At 35.9% G+C, this 20775-nt stretch overlaps 1 protein-coding gene across 2 annotated transcripts in view; it reads left to right on the top strand.

Moving 5' to 3' along the window:
- The window catches only part of LOC106064048 (uncharacterized), a 104408-nt gene that overhangs the window by 30194 nt on the left and 53439 nt on the right, over positions 1-20775 (top strand). For both annotated transcript variants that reach the window (XM_056010433.1, XM_056010432.1), the window contains exons 5-10: positions 9114-9245; positions 10507-10683; positions 12105-12248; positions 14531-14695; positions 18442-18582; positions 19789-19905. In XM_056010433.1, the coding sequence (XP_055866408.1) occupies positions 9114-9245; positions 10507-10683; positions 12105-12248; positions 14531-14695; positions 18442-18582; positions 19789-19905 (876 nt within the window). The remainder of the gene's footprint in view (positions 1-9113; positions 9246-10506; positions 10684-12104; positions 12249-14530; positions 14696-18441; positions 18583-19788; positions 19906-20775) is intronic.

Below are 20775 nucleotides of genomic sequence, written 5' to 3'. Positions count from 1 at the left end.
CACTCTTCGACTCAATACAATAGAAATAAGTTTAAAAAATGGAGTTTATAAATCTGCAAAAACGCAATATAAGTCTACCGAAGCCAAGAAAACATGTAAAGGGTTCTACGAGACAAAAAAGTTTGGGAACCACTGCTGTAGATCTAATATCCTGTAGCTTATGACCACAAAGGCATAGGCCTACGTGTTGTACATTTTCATGGATTTAGTTGTGTTTCTCTTCTAGTAATATAACGTGTTGGATGGCTGCCTGGTCGTGCGGTTTGCGCGCTGGACTGTCGTTCGGATTTACCGATGGTCGAGGGTTCAAATCCTGCCCGCTCCCATCCCCCGTCGTCCTGCGGGAGGTTTGGACTAGGAAGTAAACTATCTTCAACTCTGAAGGAACATCCGAAACATGTAAAACATTTAACAAACATTTTTACCTAATTATTTTAGTTGTATCATTTGAAGCTCAATGAAAAAGCCCTTATTGAAGACAGGCGCAGAAAACCAAAAGGTGGACAACGGCTTTGTCTGCATGAGATCTGGAAAAATATGTAGGTCGCAAGTGATTTTTCGTAGTCTTGTGAAACACTGCACTCATCCTTAATCTTCGAAATTGAAGACATTGCCATTATTTTAAGTCATTGGTTAATATGCATGACGCGTAGGACGTAGTCATCTTCTTTTTTGAAGTAACGTCTGTATTATATAAGATAACAATTAAAATTACAGCTGCTAAATAGTCATGTTATTAGTGGGCTATATGGCATTTGTTGATTTTTTGTTGGTAATGTCTATACCGTGCTACCTAGCTCTGTAGTGTTCTATGTAGCATTGTAAACACTAGTCTACTTGGATTTGTAGCGTATATCTTAAGTGATTGCTATATTTTCCCTAAGTTTTCTTTAAAGAAGCTAAACAGCTTTTCAGTAAAATGTTTCAACAAAATGACACAGTCCCCTTTATGCAAAGAAGGACAACTCTTGAGCGACACAGTTAATCTTCATTTTTGTTGACATGTAAGCGCGTTGTCTGCCCTTTCGTTTTCACTCTGATAATGGGGCTCCACCTGAGGGAGGAAAATTGTATCAGCTCGAAGCTGGTCTATCTTGAGTTTAGCTTGACAGAGACATGTTTGACCAAACAAGAATACAGGGAGATAAGGTCAAAGACAAGACCCGATGGCCTCCAGCCTAAGGCTTGCAAATGTAGCCGTGAAATAAAGTAACTGCCACATTTTATCGGAAAACAATTTCTGGAATCCAGTTTGAGCACTCCTCATTCTTCCTAATCCCAAAATTACTTCTATTGCTGATTGGAAATTTAATCACAATACGATTATAATGGATATATATGCTTGGTACTGAGAAAGTGTGAAATCAAGGCGGCCTGTAAAATGCCAAGGCCTTTTTTTTTTTTACATTTTACATTATTACATTTAGGGCCGGCTTTAGATAATTGGAGGCCTTAGCTGAAGTGAATTTGGTGTCTCTAAAAATTGTTGTTAGTTCCCATCAATCGGAGGCCCTAGGCGGCTGCCTAGTTTGCCTATGCCTAAGGCCGGCCCTGCTGCATTGCTTCTCCTATATCTAGTCATCTATGAAATTTCTGGCGTTTAGGATATAAATTCACCATTTCCTGTTTTGCCTATGCATTGTATAGAATGACCATATCTGCTTCAGCCAATGTACTATAATATCTAGGGGTTCCACGACAATTCGTTCACTGACATTTCGTTCACCGACAAATCGTTCACGACATTTCGTTCACCCGACAATTCGTTCACGCGACTATTCGCTCACGGACTATTCGCTCACAGACAACTTGTTCACCGACAACTTGTTCACTGACAGTTGGTTCACGACAAATCGTTCACGCGACAAATCGTTCACGCGACTATTCGTTCACGGCACGGACAAATTGTTCACAGACAATTCGTTCACTGGATAGTAACATATTGTTAATATTATATATTGTCGTCGCGTGTTTAATTTATTTACATTAAAACTTTTGTAGCTATTATGTCCAAATGCAAAAACTTTCTAGAGATCAGGTCAAATCCGAGTTTATTTAATTTCGTTGTTGTTGTTGTTGTTAATATTTTGTTAATGAGGACAGTTTGTGATAAAAATTATACTTAAAATAAAAAAAAGAGATGTTACAAGCTAGCTGAAAAATTTAAATGGGCCCTCACTTTACTATAGGTAACATTTTTACTTTCACCTTTAATATACCTTTACACACACACACACCCTCTTTTTTTTTCATCTACCGGGAATCTACCCATTCATCTGGATACTCTAGTTAACACCTAGTTGAATGCTAAACAGACTGGCTCCTCTGGAAGTAATAAAACTTTATTGGACATTGCCTATACACATGTTCAATCTGTTAACATTGAAAATATCTATTAGACACTAGTATAGTACTTTCCATCAAGTTTAAAAGGAGTTCTATTTTATTTTTATTTTAGTTAACTTGTTTCTATATGTGACCACCGATTGGTAATTTGATTGCTTGGACTTCAATTACAAATTTATTGAAACAATTTTTTTAGTTCTATTGCGATAAATTTTTAATTTTTTGATAGGAAACCAAAATATTTTCTAGTATTGTATATGTAATTAGTTGTTTTTTTTTAGATGTCTTAATTGATAAGTATTAACCTTAGATCTGTATCTAGTATGTGACGTTCAGAGTTGAACAGTGAAACCATATATTGTACCAAATCTAGTACCATTGTTAAAAATCTAAATTATCTCTCGTAAAAACACTGAAAGGATTGTTGAAAACATACTAGTGTGTCTGAGCTAGCCAGGAAAACCAGTGACTTGGCAGAATGCATGACGCGTAGGACGTAATCATCTTCTTTTTTGAAGAAACGTCTGTACTATATAAGATAAGATTTGTTTTTGTTAATAAGATATCAATAAAATGGATATGTTAACTAAACATCTGGACCGCTATTAAGAAGATAAGTAAATATGGGTAGGTCGAACAAGACTACATGATGGACATGAGTGTAAAAGAAGGCCTACATGTTGAAAGTAAAAATGTTACCTATAGTAAAGTGAGGTCCCATTTAAATGTTTCAGATTGCTTGTAAGATCTCTTTTTTCTTTTAAGTATAATTTTTTATCACATACTTTCCTCGTTAACAAAATATTAACAACAAACAAACAAAAATTTTAAAAAGAATTTCGGATCAGGCCCGATCTCTAGCAATTTTTTGTTTTTGGAAATCTCCAGTGAACGATTTGTCTGTGAACAATTTGTCTGTGAACGAATTGTTAGTGAACGATTTGTCGCGTGAACGATTTGTCGTGAACCAACTGTCAGTGAACAAGTTGTCGGTGAACAAGTTGTCTGTGAGCGAATAGTCCGTGAGCGAATAGTCGCGTGAACGAATTGTCGGGTGAACGAAATGTCTGGTGAACGAATAGTCGCGTGAACGAAAAGTCGTGAACGATTTGTCGGTGAACGAAATGTCAGTGAACGAATTGTCGTGTCCCCATATCTAGGAAACCGTTTTTTTTTAACTACATCAAACCGGCCACATCGGTGTTTCGAACCCAATATATTATAGAGAAATATAACTGCATTTTAAAACCAGCTTCGGTATTGGATTTTGACAAAGTGTAAATGTGTATGTTGTCACTATATAGAATTACTTCCCTTCGCAAGGGAGTTAATATTATCATGTGTATTACGCGCTCTTCGTTAGTGTGTCACTAGAATTCATTCATTCAGAGGCGTACCGATGATGCCCGGGGGGAGCCCTGTCGCCGCCTCCCGCTTTCTCTCAATAGTGTATGTATTTCCCAGCTGCATTAGAACACTCGCAAGAAAGCAAAACAAAACTTAGAACGTCATTGAAGTTACTGAACGGAGCGGCATAGATAGGCTCTAGATAATATTTAATGTAGTATTCTGATACCCATATTGGCACCCTGTTACGAAGTATGTGTGTGTGTTTCTATGGTGATGGTGAGACGAAGTTAGCGATTGGTTGGTGGCTATGCAGCGTGAATGATGCAAGATAATCGGAATTTTCGTAAGCTGTCTTGGGTGCATGAGACGACTCCAGATTGCCTGAGTGAAAAGACGTGTTTTTTGTAGCTGGTTAGATCTGTGTTCGAAATACTATTTTAGAGTATTACTGAAGCCTACTATATTAATTTCATTTCATCTCAAAGTTGAATTTGATTATATTCTAATAAAAGTTCTATTTAGTTTCGTTCACAAAGAAGTTTCTCAAGTTATTTCACGTTTTATAGGTTGAGAATTAATACGCATACACCAGCTTAGTTCTAAACAGTAGTTTGTGGGAAGCGTGGTCGAGAGGCTAAGTACGCTTGAACCTGGCTTGGCTTGGATACCTATGAAGGGGTGGAGGTTCGACACCCGACTGCTAATACTGAGCGCCTAAAGGAAGCACGGAAAAACCTTCTCCTTGACACCCCCTCCCCCCACTGGTCCACAAAAAGAGATTGGACCAAAGCGCTCTGAGCATGCTATAAGCATGAAAGTAGCGCTATATAAAAGCCGGCAGCAACACACATCTTAAGCTCGGGTGGCCGCGGCGGATGCTCCACCCATTTGTGTCACCGCGTATGTATGGATGGCTGCCTGGTCGTGCGGTTTGCGCGCTGGACTGTCGTTCAGATTTATCGATGGTCCCAGGTTCAAACCCTGCCCGCTCCCATCCCCCGTCGTCCTGCGGGAGGTTTGGACTAGGAAGTAAACTATCTTCAACTCTGAAAGAACATCCGAAACATTGTTCCAAAACATATGTATGTTGTGTAGGCAAGTGACAGAAAGAAGTTAGTTAGTGTTAGTGACCACATTAAATTATGCATTTTGAGTCACCTGTTGGTCACATGACCTTGCTTTTAATTAGCCATTTTGCTCCTTGATCACTTTCATGTTGACTTTGAAAGTTTTTAAATACCAACAACAAAAAAAAAAAAAACAAATATGCGTAGCAGGGGCGGACTGGATGTCAAAATCGGCCCGGACACTTCTATGCAATCCGGCCCAAAATCTGTATATAATATGATGGGCATCCAATTCTATGTCTATCTGTCCTCAAAATCATTGTTAAGTATGATAATGTATTAATATCTTTATAAGAAATATAGGCCATATGTTGCTTTTTAATCGCTAAACGTGTCGGCCCTAAAGGGATGGAGCCTACTAGTAGCACTGTCTACGGATGTAAGCTATTACATTATTTCGGACAATGTGTTAGATTAAATTAGTATTACACTGTAGAGTCTGTTATAGACTTCTTTAAACGACGTTCAAAGGGTCACTTTTAGAAGAGACTATTACAAAACTTTTAACAATTTAATACGTGGCATAGTGGCATCCATGCGGCCCTTTCGGTGGCCTACCGGCCCATTTAGGTACCGGCCCACCGGGCATTTGCCCGAATGCCCATATAGCCAGTCCGCCCCTGTTGTCAGGGCAAACTGAAATGACGAAAACCCAAGAAAAAACTAAAGAAAAAAAAAACAAGAAAAAACCCAAGAACTTGATCATATTTTGGCTAAAAGAAAGAGATAGGATGGGAAATACATCACTTATGCTTGTTTTAGGGAAATTCCTCTCCTCTTTCCCATTACTATTTTGTCCCGAATAAAAGTGTTATTATCCAGATGTTTGTTTCCCTCCATTTTTTTTAAAGAGCAGATAACTCTGAATATTGTCTGCGCTTGTCGTCTGCTAATTACTTGTGAAAAGGGTAATTATCCTGAGTTCCTAAATTTCGAAAAATAGTTTCTGTTTTAATATTTTTGTTAGAATCCTCTCGTCAGTGACGTAGCAACCGTGGCGCGAAAGGGTTCATTGCGCCAGAGCCTAAGACCAACTTGGTCCTCAAAGTGCTCTTTTTTGTGTGAATTTTGACTACAAGAATTTAAATATTTACCTTCTTAGATTTTTTAAATTAACCATTGTATAGTTTGTGTTCTTATATATTTTTTTTTCTGGTGTATTTCTTAAAAGAGCATAATAACAAAATCGATGTAAATTTTATGACTGTATAAAATCTATTAAAGGACGGCAACTCTTAAATGTCAGTAAAGCGTTTCATGTATTAGACTTTTAATAATAATAGTAATAACAACAATAATAATAACAGTAATAATAATAATAACAATAATTTTAATACATTTGTAAACAACGTGAAAGTGCCCTATTAAATAAAATAAGTCTGTTTTTTTTATTAATTATTGTTTTTTGAATATTAAGGTATTAATTTACTAGTTAAGATACGTGAATTAATATTATAAAATGACAGTAAACTAGCACTAATTGGTTTTGTTAGGCTTTATATCTTTTATAAGGATGCTCCTCTCTTAATTAAGATGTATTAATTGCATCTATAAATTGATGATCGTTCGAGTGTGATAAAAAAGCTGGTGGTAATAGAGCGTTAATTGATGATGGAATCAATGGATGGCTGAGTCTCATAAACGGCTAATTGGGCTCAGGTTCGAATCCCTATGTGTACTTGGAATTTTCCTTTCGAGATTTGCCTCTGAGTTTGCTGAGTGCTTAATAGCAGCACGGAAACCTTCTCCCAAATATCGCTTCCTTCCACCTGGCCACAAAAACACATAGGACCAGAGTGCACTGCGCCGTGGACTTCATGTCGGAAGTCTTGACAAAAGATGCCCCTATATTGCAATAGCAAAAACAAAACAAAAAAAAAAACTGTTTACTGACAGAAAGTGAGTTAGAAATAGAAAAGAAAAATAAATCAAAATACATTTAAGCAAATGAGAGGGCGTGATAGTAAGAGAAATATTTTTTTTGTCTTTGAAACAATTTAAATATGCTTCAAACTAAATATAAAACACGCTCACATTAGAAATGACGCACCAGTATGCTTAAATCAAGCCTTATCTTCTTATCTTATCTTATATATTACAGACGTTACTTCAAAAAAAAAAAAAAAAGAAAAGATAATTTAAAGAGTATTACACTTAATTAAACAAGGTTTACATATAGATCTAGTTGAATTAGCGAAATTAAATCTACATTTTTTTGGACACGTGACTACAGGAAAATGTTTTGTTTGAACAAAGGGATTAACCATCAATATTTTTCATTTAGAGGGGAATAGCGGATGAGTGGTCAAGTGCTTGGCTTCCGAACTGGATGCCCTGGGGTTCGAATCCTGGTGAAGACTGAGATTTTGAATTTTTGGAAATTTTTGGGCGCCCATAAGTCCACCCAACTCCATGGGTACCAGATATTAGTTGGGGGAGGGGGGGGGAGGTAAGCGATTGGTCGTTGTGTTGGCGATATGACACTCTCGTCAACCGTGGGCTGCAGAAACAGATGACCTTTACACCATCAGCCTTAGAGATCTGAAAGGCGAACTTGAAATAATTGAACGAAACTATTTTGGTAAACTTATGACACTGGTGACCTCATATTGTGAATTATTGAGTTTTTTTTAGAATGAAATGTAAACGTCACTGACTGACCTATTTTTTTTTTTATTTTTTATTTTTTTTTGTTGAACCGTTTTTATGAATCAAACACAGGATTTCGAACTAACAGCTTGATGTAATCACGTGACTTTCAAGTTTTTCAATTTATAGAATGGCTTTTTGTATCTTCTTATTTTCTTATCTTATAAAATACAGACGTTACTTTGAAAAAGAAGATGATTAGGCCTACTTCCTACGCGTCAGGCATCTAGTCATGCATGTCAATCAATGATTGATTCTGCCACTTTAGTGCACTATTCCATTTCGATAACCATTGATTAATCTCCATAACTGCATTTACCTTTCCCATTAAACCTGTATTTGTAAAAAAATAAATACATGCCTTTAGGAGCCATTTGGCAAGTAATACTGAAAATAAAGTGTATTTATCCCCGCCCCTTCTTTCCTGTTCACGCCTCCCCACTAGCGAGTCTTGATGTTTGCCATTCTGCCTCTTGGTGATAATCGATACTCCCAAATATTAATTTACTTCAAGGAGACCCGCCCAAGGGTAATCACTCGTTCTCATTCTGTGTTGCATTTCCACCGGCTGCAACAATGATAGATTGCGTCCCCTTCATTAATCGGGTCTTTGTATTGCTCAGTGGAGTGACGCTGGCCAGTGGCTTCACAGAATAGATGATGTGAAATAAGGCGCGTTGTGACAAAACTTGCGGTTTCTAGCTAACAAAAAAAAAGTTTGATTTTATGAATATAATCTTTAAGATATAACAAAACAGATATATATTTACAGTGATTTTAGAGAATGTATTTGCAGGGATTTTGGAACAACTTTATTTAGATTCTTTGTGAATGTAAAAAAAAAAATATAAAAAAATCACAAATTAGATATATTAGTTGTATTTAATAATTATGGTTGATAAACATTGGTATTTCTTTCAATAATACTAGATAATACTAGACCAGGACTAGACCTAATATAACTGAGTATGGCATATAATATCAGAAATACTTTTACATTTCAGTTATGCAGTATAAATTCAAACTTTTTAATATAGGACTAGGACTATTTAAATTAAATCTTAATTAATAAATGTTTATGGAAGATAATCCATTTGCAACAAAAGCCAAAAAAAAAACGGGATCAGTATTTTTTCTGTGATAGATCTTCTAAACAAAATGCATTTTCTAATTTAAAACCAATTTTAAGCGATTACAAAAAAAAAAAAAAATATATATATTTTTATTCTCTTAAGTTACCGTCTGGAGTTTTTGGATTAGGAATGGCCTATATCTTTCGTTTCTGGAGTAACATCTAAAAATCTAAAACTTACTAGTCAATCGTCACGACTAGTGCTTTAGCTTTCCTAAGTGAATTACTATACAGTCAATGTCTGTTTTATAATGTCCAGTGGCGTACCGAAGTTTATGTCCCCTAATCTCCCAATAGTGTGTATGTACTTCTCGGTGAGGACGAGTAATTTTTAAAGCACCCTGACTGAAAGCCGAATAAATATGTTTCAAAATCTCTGTTTTTCGGCTTTAATTGAAAGGAGCCGTCCCTTTGCGTCCAGATCTGGTGTATGTTGTTTAATTGGTGCAGATTGTCTTGAATATTTGTGTGCGTATTATTTTATTTATTTTATCCTTCTCTGTTCACAGCATGTACTGCTCAAACCGTTGAATGGATTGGACGTCCTCTAAGTACCAGTGTTCGAGAAGGCGAGAATGTCACTTTTGTCTGCCGTTTAAATATTGACGATCCTTATTTGATATGGAGTAAAGATAGTGCAGGTAATTTAGTTAAATTATATGGGTCAGTGTCACAAGTCTGTCAATCTTTTTAGTAGCATAGGTCAGAGTTGTTTGACCTTTTTTTTTTTCTATATCTATAATGCATGTCCATGTCATTTTTAACGCATAATGAAAATAAGTTTTAAAAGAAAATTTGTGAGATAATGTGCAATAACCCTTAGTAATAAGAGTCCTAAGCCTAAGATCATGAGTGAATCTTGCGGCATTTCTTGCCTTCTTAACAAGAGGCCTATGCAAGAGGCACTGTAGTGCAAGGGAGGTAACTCTTAATAAAAGTCCGATTTCCCGTCAGTATCGTGGTTATCTCTCTTGAAAAAAAAATTGTAGATTACAGATCTAGATCTAGGACTAGAAAAATCTAGAATCTAGATCATAGTTTAGGCTATAGATCTAGTAGGGCCTAGGCCTAGAGTATAGTCATAGTAGTAGATCTAGACTACTTATGCATTGTAACCATAGACTATGATTTTCACCAATAACTTAGATCTAAACTACATCTAGACCTAGATCATCTCAAACTGAAGAAGTAAAATTAAATTCTTGGCTTAGTTAAGACCTTAGCCGAAGGTAGCCTTGCCTTAAGTTTTAACTAGATCTAGATCTAGACTTAGACTTAGAGTAGTTAGAGTAGCAGTAAAGTGTAATCTGTACACCTATTTCAACAATTTTCAAGTATTCAAACCATCCGCATCTGATCACTTGGTTTACTTAATTTTTAGGCCTATACTATAGCCTATCAAAGTTATCAAAAGTATTAATACTATTATATCACTAAATAGATCTACTGATCTAGATCTATAATGACTATATATATATAGATCTAGACTTTCTTTTACTCTAGTCTAATGGAAATTAAACTAAACCTTTTTTTTTTATTTCAACCATTTTGGGTGAAGGGGTCATTTGAGAAGATTAAAATTAAATTGATCTAGATTCTATTATATCTAGATCTGTTTGTTTGTTTTACATGTTTCGGATGTTCCTTCAGAGTTGAAGATAATTACTTCCTAGTCCAAACCTCCCGCAGGACGACGGGGGATGGGAGTGGGCAGGGTTTGAACCCTGGACCATCGATAAATCTGATCGACAGTCCAGCGCGCAAACCGCACGACCAGGCATCCATCCAATAATACTTAGTAATAAGATAACATTTGAGGTAATTGATTTTCTTCTTAAAATGTTGTTTGCCACATATGATGAGGTCATCAAACATTATTTTATATCTCTAAATATTTTCTAGGTCCTGGAAATATGTCCATCTTGTTTGTGAAGTCAGAAAGATTTGATGCATCAAGCCGTGTTTATATTGCTAACAAATATGACCTTGTCATCACGAATGTCAAAAGAGAAGACAATGGAATGTATGCATGCCGAACAAAAGATGCTGGCATACAAACAGCAACACTCACAGTTTTATGTAAGCATTTTATTATTACTATTTCTAGGAGAAGGGAAATTCTTAATTCAAACCTCTGCTGCCTTGAGGCTATACCCAAACTTTGGAAAGAGTAAACCCTAAGGAAAAATCAGGAGCCAGTGACCCATAGGTTGTTAGCTGCACTCAATGCTACACCCTGGCAGAACCTGTGACAATGCTTATTCCAAACTGTATCGATGCCTGCAATTCCTTTAGAAATATCAGCTAATGCCAAGGCTTTCATTTCTATCAGATGATCCATAGTCACTTCGCAACTGAAAGAGACCATAGAATAGAAAATAATAATTTAAAAACATATTTTTACAGGCATACAAATTGTGTACATTCCTTCCAAAAGGAGGTTATTATGTCATAGCCGAGACAGTCTGAAATGCATACTACAAGACCAGCATTCTTGACTTCATTCATGATTGACAGAAATAAAATGGTACTGACAGACAATCATAAATATTGTGTTAGACTGTCTTACAAAAAAGGATAAACAAAGATGATGTACATACAGGTAACCTCAGTTGGCATGTAACTAAGTATGCCATTGAGTTATCAGGCTTGTGAGACATCTTTTTAACTGTTAAGAGTTGAGTCCAAAGACTTGTGGAACTGTAGGTCTAAGGAAGTCTGCTTCCATCTAGCCATCTGATCTTACTTATATCTGGAAAAGATCCAAACAGATGTATAGTATTCTGGAATATTTTTAAACATTGGCTTCTTTGCAAATAAATAAGGTTATGTTGTATGTCACTACTTTTTAATTAATATATTGTCACGAGTCGAGTCTGTGACCTATTTCAACCAGTTTCTAGAAGCGAGTTCAAACCAGTGCAAGTGTCCAGCGTAAACAAGTTAATTTTAGGTATCCAATCAAAGAAAGAGGTTAAGGGAAAAAAATAGCACACGTCAGCTTCTAGAAGGTCAAAAGTTACTAAAATAATTATCTGAGAAGGTTCCATGATTCTGGAATGTACGATCAAAGAAAGTATAAATTAGGGGAAAGTCAGTTAGACGGGGTCCTCGCATAGTAGTAGTTCTTGTAGAGCAATGGTCCTCGCTTAGTCCTCGATTAGTAATGGTTATAAGTTTTGTGATATTAGCGGGTCCATTAATTAAAGTTTTATTAGTTGAAGTTGAAGTTATACTACGTGAAGTTTCATGTATCTTCAAGTTTTATTTATGAAGTATCAAGTCAAGTTGTTATTGAATTGAGAAGTCATTTTATGTAAAAGTTGAAGAAGTATTATTAAAGAAGTTTTAAGAAAATACAGAGAGATGTTTCTTTCTTCACTTCATATGAATTTATCAACTTATTAATACAATCCTCTGCCTGTATCGTCACAATTATGTATCTATTTATGTTCTATATCTATAATGTGTTAATTTATTGCCTTTCAATTTATTCACAGTGCCGCCAGGCACTACAAGTATCACGCGGGACGATATCAGTCCAGTCTACACCGAGGGTAAGGTTGTGAAATTCAAATGCTCATCTAGCGGAGGCAACCCACCGCCAACCATTATTTGGTTAAAGAATGGCAACATCAGTGCAGGTTGGTATAGCTCAATATTTCCCTAAACTTCTCTGGGCAATGACTACATTTAAAAATAAATCTTTCTCCACCTCAGAACTCTTTAATTGTTTAAAGGGGAAACCATCAATGTCTCAAAATAAGAACATTTTTGACAGTTGTCTCCTCTCCTGAACGTTTCACGATACTTCTGCAATGGATATATGCATCAACCTTGCAACTTCACACACAGGTGACAGACAGGTTATAACTTTGATGAAAAGAGATTTATGTTTGATTAAGTGCTTTAAACTCACTTGGTTTTAGAGCTTCAGAGCTGGGGTAAATCATTTTGTTAATAGTGAATTAAAGGCTTCTGACAATGATTCTAAAAGGCATATTAAAGAGCATTTCTTTCTTGTTTTGACTAGTGGATTTTTATTTATTTTTGTTTCTGAGAACATTTATTGCTCCTACTAGATTCACAAAAATATTGTTACATGTCTGGTGTTAATCCTTTGCAACTGGAGAGCTCTCTGACAGTCACAGAGCAGAAAGGGAAGCACTAGCACTAGCTGCTACCATGCTAGCAAATCATCCAAGTTCCCCTCACAGTCAGATTGTCTTTCTAACAGACGCGAAAACAACCCTCCAAAGCCTGCAAAACTCTGATTCCCCTTATATTAAAAACCTCAGAACAGCACTCACAAAGCTCAACCACAACAGCAAAAAAACTGTTATTCAATGGATACCAGCTCACATACAACTAGCAGGAAATGAGAAGGCTGACACACTCGCCAAGAGTGGGAGAACAAACTCACAAGTAAACTCTGCACTCTATCCAGAAGAAATGAAGAAATTAATTGTAGATAAAATAAATGAGAAATGGACGAGCTCCGATCCAAATCACAAGAAAGATGATGCTTACTATAAGCTATCCCGACAAGACCAACGTCTAATCTTTCGACTCAGGACCGGACACAACAGAATGCGACAACACATGTTCCGGAAGCTCAAAATTGGAACCAGTGAAATCTGCCCATGTGGAGTATCACCAGAAAATGCCGACCACGTCCTCCAAAACTGCTCTCTCTACCAAGAGGCCCGTATAAGACATTGGCCCCAAATCACCCCAATAGAAAGAAAACTATATGGAGAGCTCCCTGATTTAGAAACCACTGCGCAGTTCATCTCATGTATTGGTTTAGTCATATGAACACTCCAACATAACAATGAGAACGATGAAGAAGAAGAAGAAGAAGTCTGGTGTTATATCTTGTCTGTAATGTGATTTTTCTTGGAAATGTCTATTACTGCTTTGTATGATGCTTTTCATTTTTGATATAATGTCCCTACTGACTTGACTCTTACATCATTAATGTTATTTGCTAAGTTTATAGTTTTCAGAAGTCACTTACTTTAATTATTTACCTCTGTATATTATTAACTAGTTGTATGAGGTGTATTTCAAAGTGGCTTGAGCTCTGTCACAGCATTGTTTGAGACTCATTGTGACATGTAGTGATTGGTAGTCACTTATGATATTCCGTGGTTTTCGCATGGGGAGAAGGTTCGGGTTGAAGGAGCTATAGTGAGATTTTAGGGAATTATAACTTGGTCCTCAAAGAGTAAGGATGTAGTTTTTCTAACATAGCTTCTTTGTATAGAGTAGTGATATTACTGTAAGTTTATTCTTAACCTGGAGATGTAATTTTATTTGTGATGTTATTATTCAAATGTGTACCACGCCTTGATGGCTGGATTACTTGTCAAGTTACTTGTTTTATCTAATTAACTCTTTGTCTGCTATCAAGTTTGTTGCTTGGTGTATCCCAAAACATGTTGTGATAGTTAAAGACATATGCTCAACACAGGACCACGACATTCGTGTTATCCACAAGTTACAATATAAAGATATTACAATGTTACTGGCTTGAGTCCAAATCCTGACGAGAGCTTAGTTGTATTTGCTAAGCACCTTAAAGGCTGCACTGAAACCTTCTTCTTGATTTCCCCTCCTCTCACATGTCCACAAAAGATTCTTGACCACAGTGCACTGACCATGCCATGGTGTGCTACACAAAAGCAATTTATTTAAAAAAAAATAGTTATAATAGCAATTTTTTTGCAAATTACTAAGTCAGCAGAGACTAAAAAATGTGTATTTTATATTTGATGATGCAAATCTATTTTAATTGAAACCATGTCTGTTGCAGATTCTCAGGGTCTCGTTTGTTGAGGCCACTTGTAGCTTAAAAACAACACATTCTAGTTTTGATCACTATTTATGTTTATAAAACCAGACCCCATCTTTTCTCTTTCAGAAATTCCTGAGTACAAAGCGTCCACTGAGCTGGCCGGTGTTTCCAGCAGCACTATAACTGTAAAGTTGGACAAAACTGACCATCAAGCCAACTACAGCTGTTTAGTCTACAACGAAGTAAATGTCAATAACAAACTGCTGGATTACGTCGTTTTAAATGTTAAATGTAAGTTGGAACAAATAGAGCCTAAACACGTCTTGGCTCTACTTGTTCAATTTTATTTTATTTTATGCTAACAGTAATAGATCATCTCGATCATCTCCACTTAATATGTTCCTCTAAATGGTTGTTATTACTTTACTACTGAGCTTATGTACAGATTTTCTTTTAATGAATGTTTCAAATTAATATTTAAAAAAAAATATTTCTCCTACAAACATTTTTCTCTAAAGTTGTGAATTCATGAAAAAGAAAAAAAGTACTTTTTATTGGACCTCTCTAAATAAAGAGAATGGCTGTTTCTTGTTTTATATTTTTACACCCTCTTTCAGAAATGAAGATTATTACAAACTTGCTATATTATCAATTTCGATGTAATGACAACACTGATGTTTAAGATACAACTTATTGACATGAACAAGAAGATGACAAACAACCAAGAGACTGTAATACACACTAATAACATACTTGAGAAAAAGACTTGAACACACTGAACAGTAGAAAACAAACAAAACAGACAACATACATAAACACACACATATAAATGTAACACCCACTAATCTAAACCACCTTCAAGACAATAGGGAGTGAAACTATTTGGGTTCCATCTTAGCACCATTGTGATGACGATCTGAAGAACGTAACACATGACCAGGATGTGACAAACAATACATTGTAATAAATCTGTAATAAAGTCTGATTTGATGGAAGCTTTTGAAAGAACAAGAAACATCGTGTGTTGCATTGGCACAGATTTTTTATTTATATGAGTGAAAGTTGCAATGTATATCCTGCCATTTGCAGTCATTACCTGTATCATTGATTTCCTGATCTTTTGATACTGTCTTGTGCTTTTTGTCTGCAATTAAGCAATTATTGCAGTGTTACAGCTTTCAGTTTCTATTGTAATTTTTCAAGCTTGTCCTATTCTATACAAGCTCATTTCAAGTGTCTAGATCTTCATGTTTAAAGTCCAATATTATGGTATCATTTTATCTTCAACCAGCAAGTTTGGTCTTTTTAGACATAGCTTTGATTCAAAGAAGGGAATAATATTATACTCCCATTTCACTTAATTTGTAAATAAGATTTGCTTATGCTTTACACGTTTCGGATGCTCCTTCCCATTTGAAGATTAATACATCCTAGCCCCAATGTATTGCAGGGGGATTGCAGGGGACAGGGTTCAAATCCATAATCTTTGAGATGACAGGCCATAGTGCATACCACACAACCAGGCAACTATGTTTGAGGATAGTTTTTTTTTCTATAGGAAACTTCTAATAGGTGGCTGGTCTCATTAGTGCTGATTAAGTGGGAATTGGACTTTACAGACTATATCATTGTAACTGGTTATTTATATCATATTCTTAGATTACTGTAACCTTAGGAGAGAAAAGGAAGATGCTGTAAAAAGGAGATATATAACAGACAGCCTTTCCTTATATATGAGTCTTCAACCAGATAGACCTGTTAACTACCTCACCCTAAGGTCAATGTTAGTCAACAATCACAAAGAGGAGTGGCTCAACCAATGGGCATCAGGAAACACAGGCAGAGCCATGTAACAAACTGGACAGTATTAACTTCCTCCCCCGCAAAGAACAATCTACAATTTTCCAACTAAGAATAGGACACACACCACTATTAAATTACCACCTGAACAAAGTAAACTCCACACAACTTCCCCTTTGCAGACACTGCGCCCACCCCTTTGAAACCGTAAACCATATCCTCTTTGAATGCTCCTCCCTAATCCACCTTAAGTAGATCCTACTTCCACTACAGCCCAACATAACCCTGTAAGGCAGTGCTGAACAACTGAAGAAAACAGCAAACTTTTTTCCTTGGCACAGTCTGCAAAAGAGCTCACAGCTCAGCAGCAATAAGAGAAGAAGAAGATGATGTCTTACTTAAGTATAAGACTTTTTACATGGATATTGCTTTCACTTTGTCAATGCACCTTAAATTGACATTCCACTTTCTCAGAAACATGAGATCCTGGTTAATCGACTGGAGTTTTTGTGACCAAACCAGATTTTTTAATGACTGTAAATTTGTTTAGAAGTATTTCACCAACAAATTATTTTAAGCTTCATATCATTTTCAGTTCTTGGTATACTGTAAATGCATGTTTAGAGACATAGGCGTTGATATAGTGTGACGTGTATTACTATTACACACATGAGGGACTGGTCACTACTACTGTGTTGCGAATGCGTAGAATGCTGGGTTCATGCTTCCTGGAGTACTCTTGACATGTGACAAACATAGATACTACAGATTGACTTAAGTCCGTTTCAGCAGACAAAATATAAAGTTTATTTGATAACAATAATAATAATACTGCACTCCTTTTCAGTTACACAAGTCTATAATAAACAATCCTATCCACATAACAGCGGTATCAAATATATTCGATACGTTAAACTCTCCCGAGTAGATTACAAATAACGTCCACATCTCAGCGGGTAACACTGTACAGAATAATACAGAATAACTACTAGAAATACATGTCTTAAAAAGACCACTGGCATCAACTGCCCAAAAGTTACTACCTAACTGAAATTACTACTCCGACTTTCTAAGTCGCTACTGTCCGTCCCGGACCAAAAGATACTACTTGACTGCCTGGTCCAAAGGATACCACTTGACTGACTTGACTGAACTAAAAGTCAACTTTATTCATTCTACTTCCTGTTCTCTACATCAGGAATTCCACGTGTCTTTTAAACTCTTAATTCGAGGTGAACATTAAATCAGGCAATGTCAACCGAGACTGTGACATATACTACTGTTTTCTACTAGTAGCTTGAACAGTTTTATTTAGAATCAATTTTCTTCTCTTCTGAAATTCTGTCATTGTTAAAGCTAAAATGATTGTAGCCTAGTATCAATCATTTCACAGAATATAATGTTACATATATATGTATTGTTTGTTCCACTCATAGTACTGGACCTTTATGCAGGGTGTTATGTTTGTTGTTGTTGTTTTTATATAATTTCTCCCAGTGAGATGTTTAGTGAGCTGTAAGTGACCATCCAGCATTTTACTACCCTCATTGACCTAAGTCTCCCCTTTAATCCTATTATCTTATTCATTACTGATAATCCTTTGAAGATAATAAGGTTTTATGTGTATGCTAACCTTTTCAGTTATGTAACTAATAGACAAACTCTTTATTCAAGTCATTGATTTATGTTACATCATATTTTCTATAAATTTAATTTTTAATTAATAGGGTCATCTTTACCTATCCCTAAGTCTGTTGGACCGTTGGGGCACTATGCAAGATTCGTTGACCGTCTTTCTCCATTCCTCTCTGTCTTTTGCCCTAGTTAGAACCTCTTTCAATGGCAGGCCTGTCCATTCTATTATGTTGTCCACCCACAGCTTTGTCTGCCTCTTCTTCTTTTTCCTGGTACTGTTCCCTGAAAGGTCTTTGCGAGCCCTGAAAATCTTGTAATATAGCCATAGATTTTTAGCTTGCGTTTTTTTTTACGATAGTTAGCTGGTCATCATGGGGTCCAATCGCTGCAGTAACCTTGTCTCTAATCTCTTGGTTTGTGATGCGGTCTTTGAATGTAATCGTTGAACATACAAATAAGGTCGACATTTCAAGAGTACTTTGTTGTCTTCTTGATGTTTATACGTAGTGTGTATAAAAATTAAAACTAAATTTCTCTTTACTTATTACAAATGTTTTGTTTCATTTCTTTGATATAAATCAATAGAATGATTGTATTTTCAGATTCCCCATCCATTGCATTCCAGCCTTATTCACCAGTTTATTTTGTCAAAATCGGAGTCAATATTGAAATCTTCTGTGATGTTGATGCCAACCCTGCAGTCAGTTCAGTCACATGGTCTAAAGATGGCATTGGATTGTCAGGTAACAATGTTTGGGACAATATCCTATAAAAACTGTGATTTCTACTTTTTACTTACTTTAGGCTTTACTTCCTCTTAAACCTGTAAGACATTATAGATTAAATAATCTGTAGATAAAAGTCAAGCCGGCATCATTGGAACATAGAGCAAAAGATCTGTAGATAAAAGTCTGGCCTGCATCATTGGAACATAGAGCAGATGTACTGTTGCCTGATAAAACCTGAATATTGTGTTGTTGTGACTCTATTTATCCACCTTTTCTAAAACTAAGAATCAGTCGGATAAATAGCCTGAGTTTCATAATTAAGAGCCAGCTTTGCAGAAAGAATAATTCTTAACTTATAAATTACAGATGTTCCTTCAAAAGCAAAGACTTAAGCAATGATTTAAAAGTCTATCCTGGTATCACAGACTTAAGCAATGAGTCTGTCCTGGTATCAAAGACTAAGCATTGATTTAAAAGTCTATCCTGGTATCACAGACTTAAGCAATGATTAAAAGACTGATTAAAAGGGTATCATTAAATATGTGAAGGGTTGTGTGAGGTTAGAGAGAAGGGGGGGGGGGCTCTGGTTAGAATGTCATGGATGTTAGGATGTAAGCCTTCATTTAGCAAGAGTGGGAGATTACACAGAACTTGCGACTAGACAGAGTACCATCCTTTTGAATCTGGGAATCAGTTTTGAGAGGACTAAATCCATTAAGGACTAACTTAATTACTTTAATGTGTAGTAACTATATTGACAAAGAGTGAAAATATTTTAAAATAAAAAGACACCAATAAAGTTTGTAAAGCCTATTAGAGACCTATCTCTGGTGGTTTAAATTCAAACACTTTGAACATATTTTCATTTTACGGATGCTTTTGTATTTCATTGTAGTCCACAAATATTTTTGAACTCCTCGCTTGGCTTAGACATGACACATAAACGTACTTCTCTCAATAATTCAAAAGAGATGTCAGAGATGAATTAACAACAAAATAGAACTTTAATAAAAGTAATCAGGGTAACTGGAGTTGTGGGCAACACATCAAATGTTAACTATCAAATATGCACAATTATGAAAACTGACTTCTATATTACTTATACTATATGACTAGGCTCCAAAACTCAGGCCTCTGACAACAATAACAAACTCTATATGCAAACACAATCACCACAGTAGTCCACAAATATTTTTGAAACCATGAATTTCTTTTTTTAAGGAACAAGTCCAAGAAGAGTTTTGTCCCCTGTCACTAAATCGGATAATGGAACCTATACATGCACTGCCAAAAACAGCATTGGTGAACATTCTGGTTCATTTGACATCAATGTCCAGTGTGAGTATTTCATACTAATGACTGGAATAAATATTTCATATTATCATCAGACTATCTAGTGTAAATATTTGATAGAGATATTCAATGTGATTCCATTATGGAATTGTAATCCAATAAGAGTTTCTTTTGTTTTTTATGTCAGAGTCCAGATTTGGTAGAAAGAAAAAAAACTGAAGTCTTTTAAAAATATAAGATTAATACTTAATAGTTTCTCTTAAAAGAAAATTAAAAGATATTCAATCAACAAATGAACAGAATGGCTGCCTGCTCTTGCAGAATGTGCGCTGGAATGTCATTCTGTAATCTCGATGGTCTGAGGTTCATACTTAGCATGCTTCCATACCCTATTGGGAGGTTTGGGCTAAGGATGTACATTATCTTTAACTCTTGAAGGAACATTCAAAACATGTCAAAAATTTAAAAAAATAAATATCTGATGGACAGTTCTGAAGAATGAATAAAAGTTTACTCAAAAATAAGAAACAAATTGGGTGGAGGGGGAAGTTAGATATATAATTCTTTACCTTTACCTATCCCATAGTCTGTTGGACTATTGGGGCACCAAGCAAGACTCGTCGACTGTCTTTCTCCATTCCTCCGTCTTTTGTCTTAGTTAGAACCTCTTTCAATGGCAGGCCTGTCCATTCTTTAATGTTGTCTTCCCATCGCTTTCTCTGTCTGCCTCTTCTTCTTTTTCCTGGTACTGTTCCCTAAAGGAAGGTCTTTGCGAACCCTGAAGATCTTGTAATATGACCATAGATTTTAAGCTTGCGTTTTTTTTTTACAGTAGTTAGCAGGTCATCATGGGGTCCGATCACTGCAGTAACCCTGTCTCTATAATCTCTTGGTTTGTGATGCGGTCTTTGAATG

This window comes from Biomphalaria glabrata, chromosome 14 (genome assembly GCF_947242115.1).
Source record: "Biomphalaria glabrata chromosome 14, xgBioGlab47.1, whole genome shotgun sequence".
Taxonomy (NCBI): domain Eukaryota; kingdom Metazoa; phylum Mollusca; class Gastropoda; family Planorbidae; genus Biomphalaria; species Biomphalaria glabrata.
The sequence above is the reverse complement of the archived record's forward strand: the minus strand, read 5'-3'. Positions and strand labels throughout refer to the sequence as shown.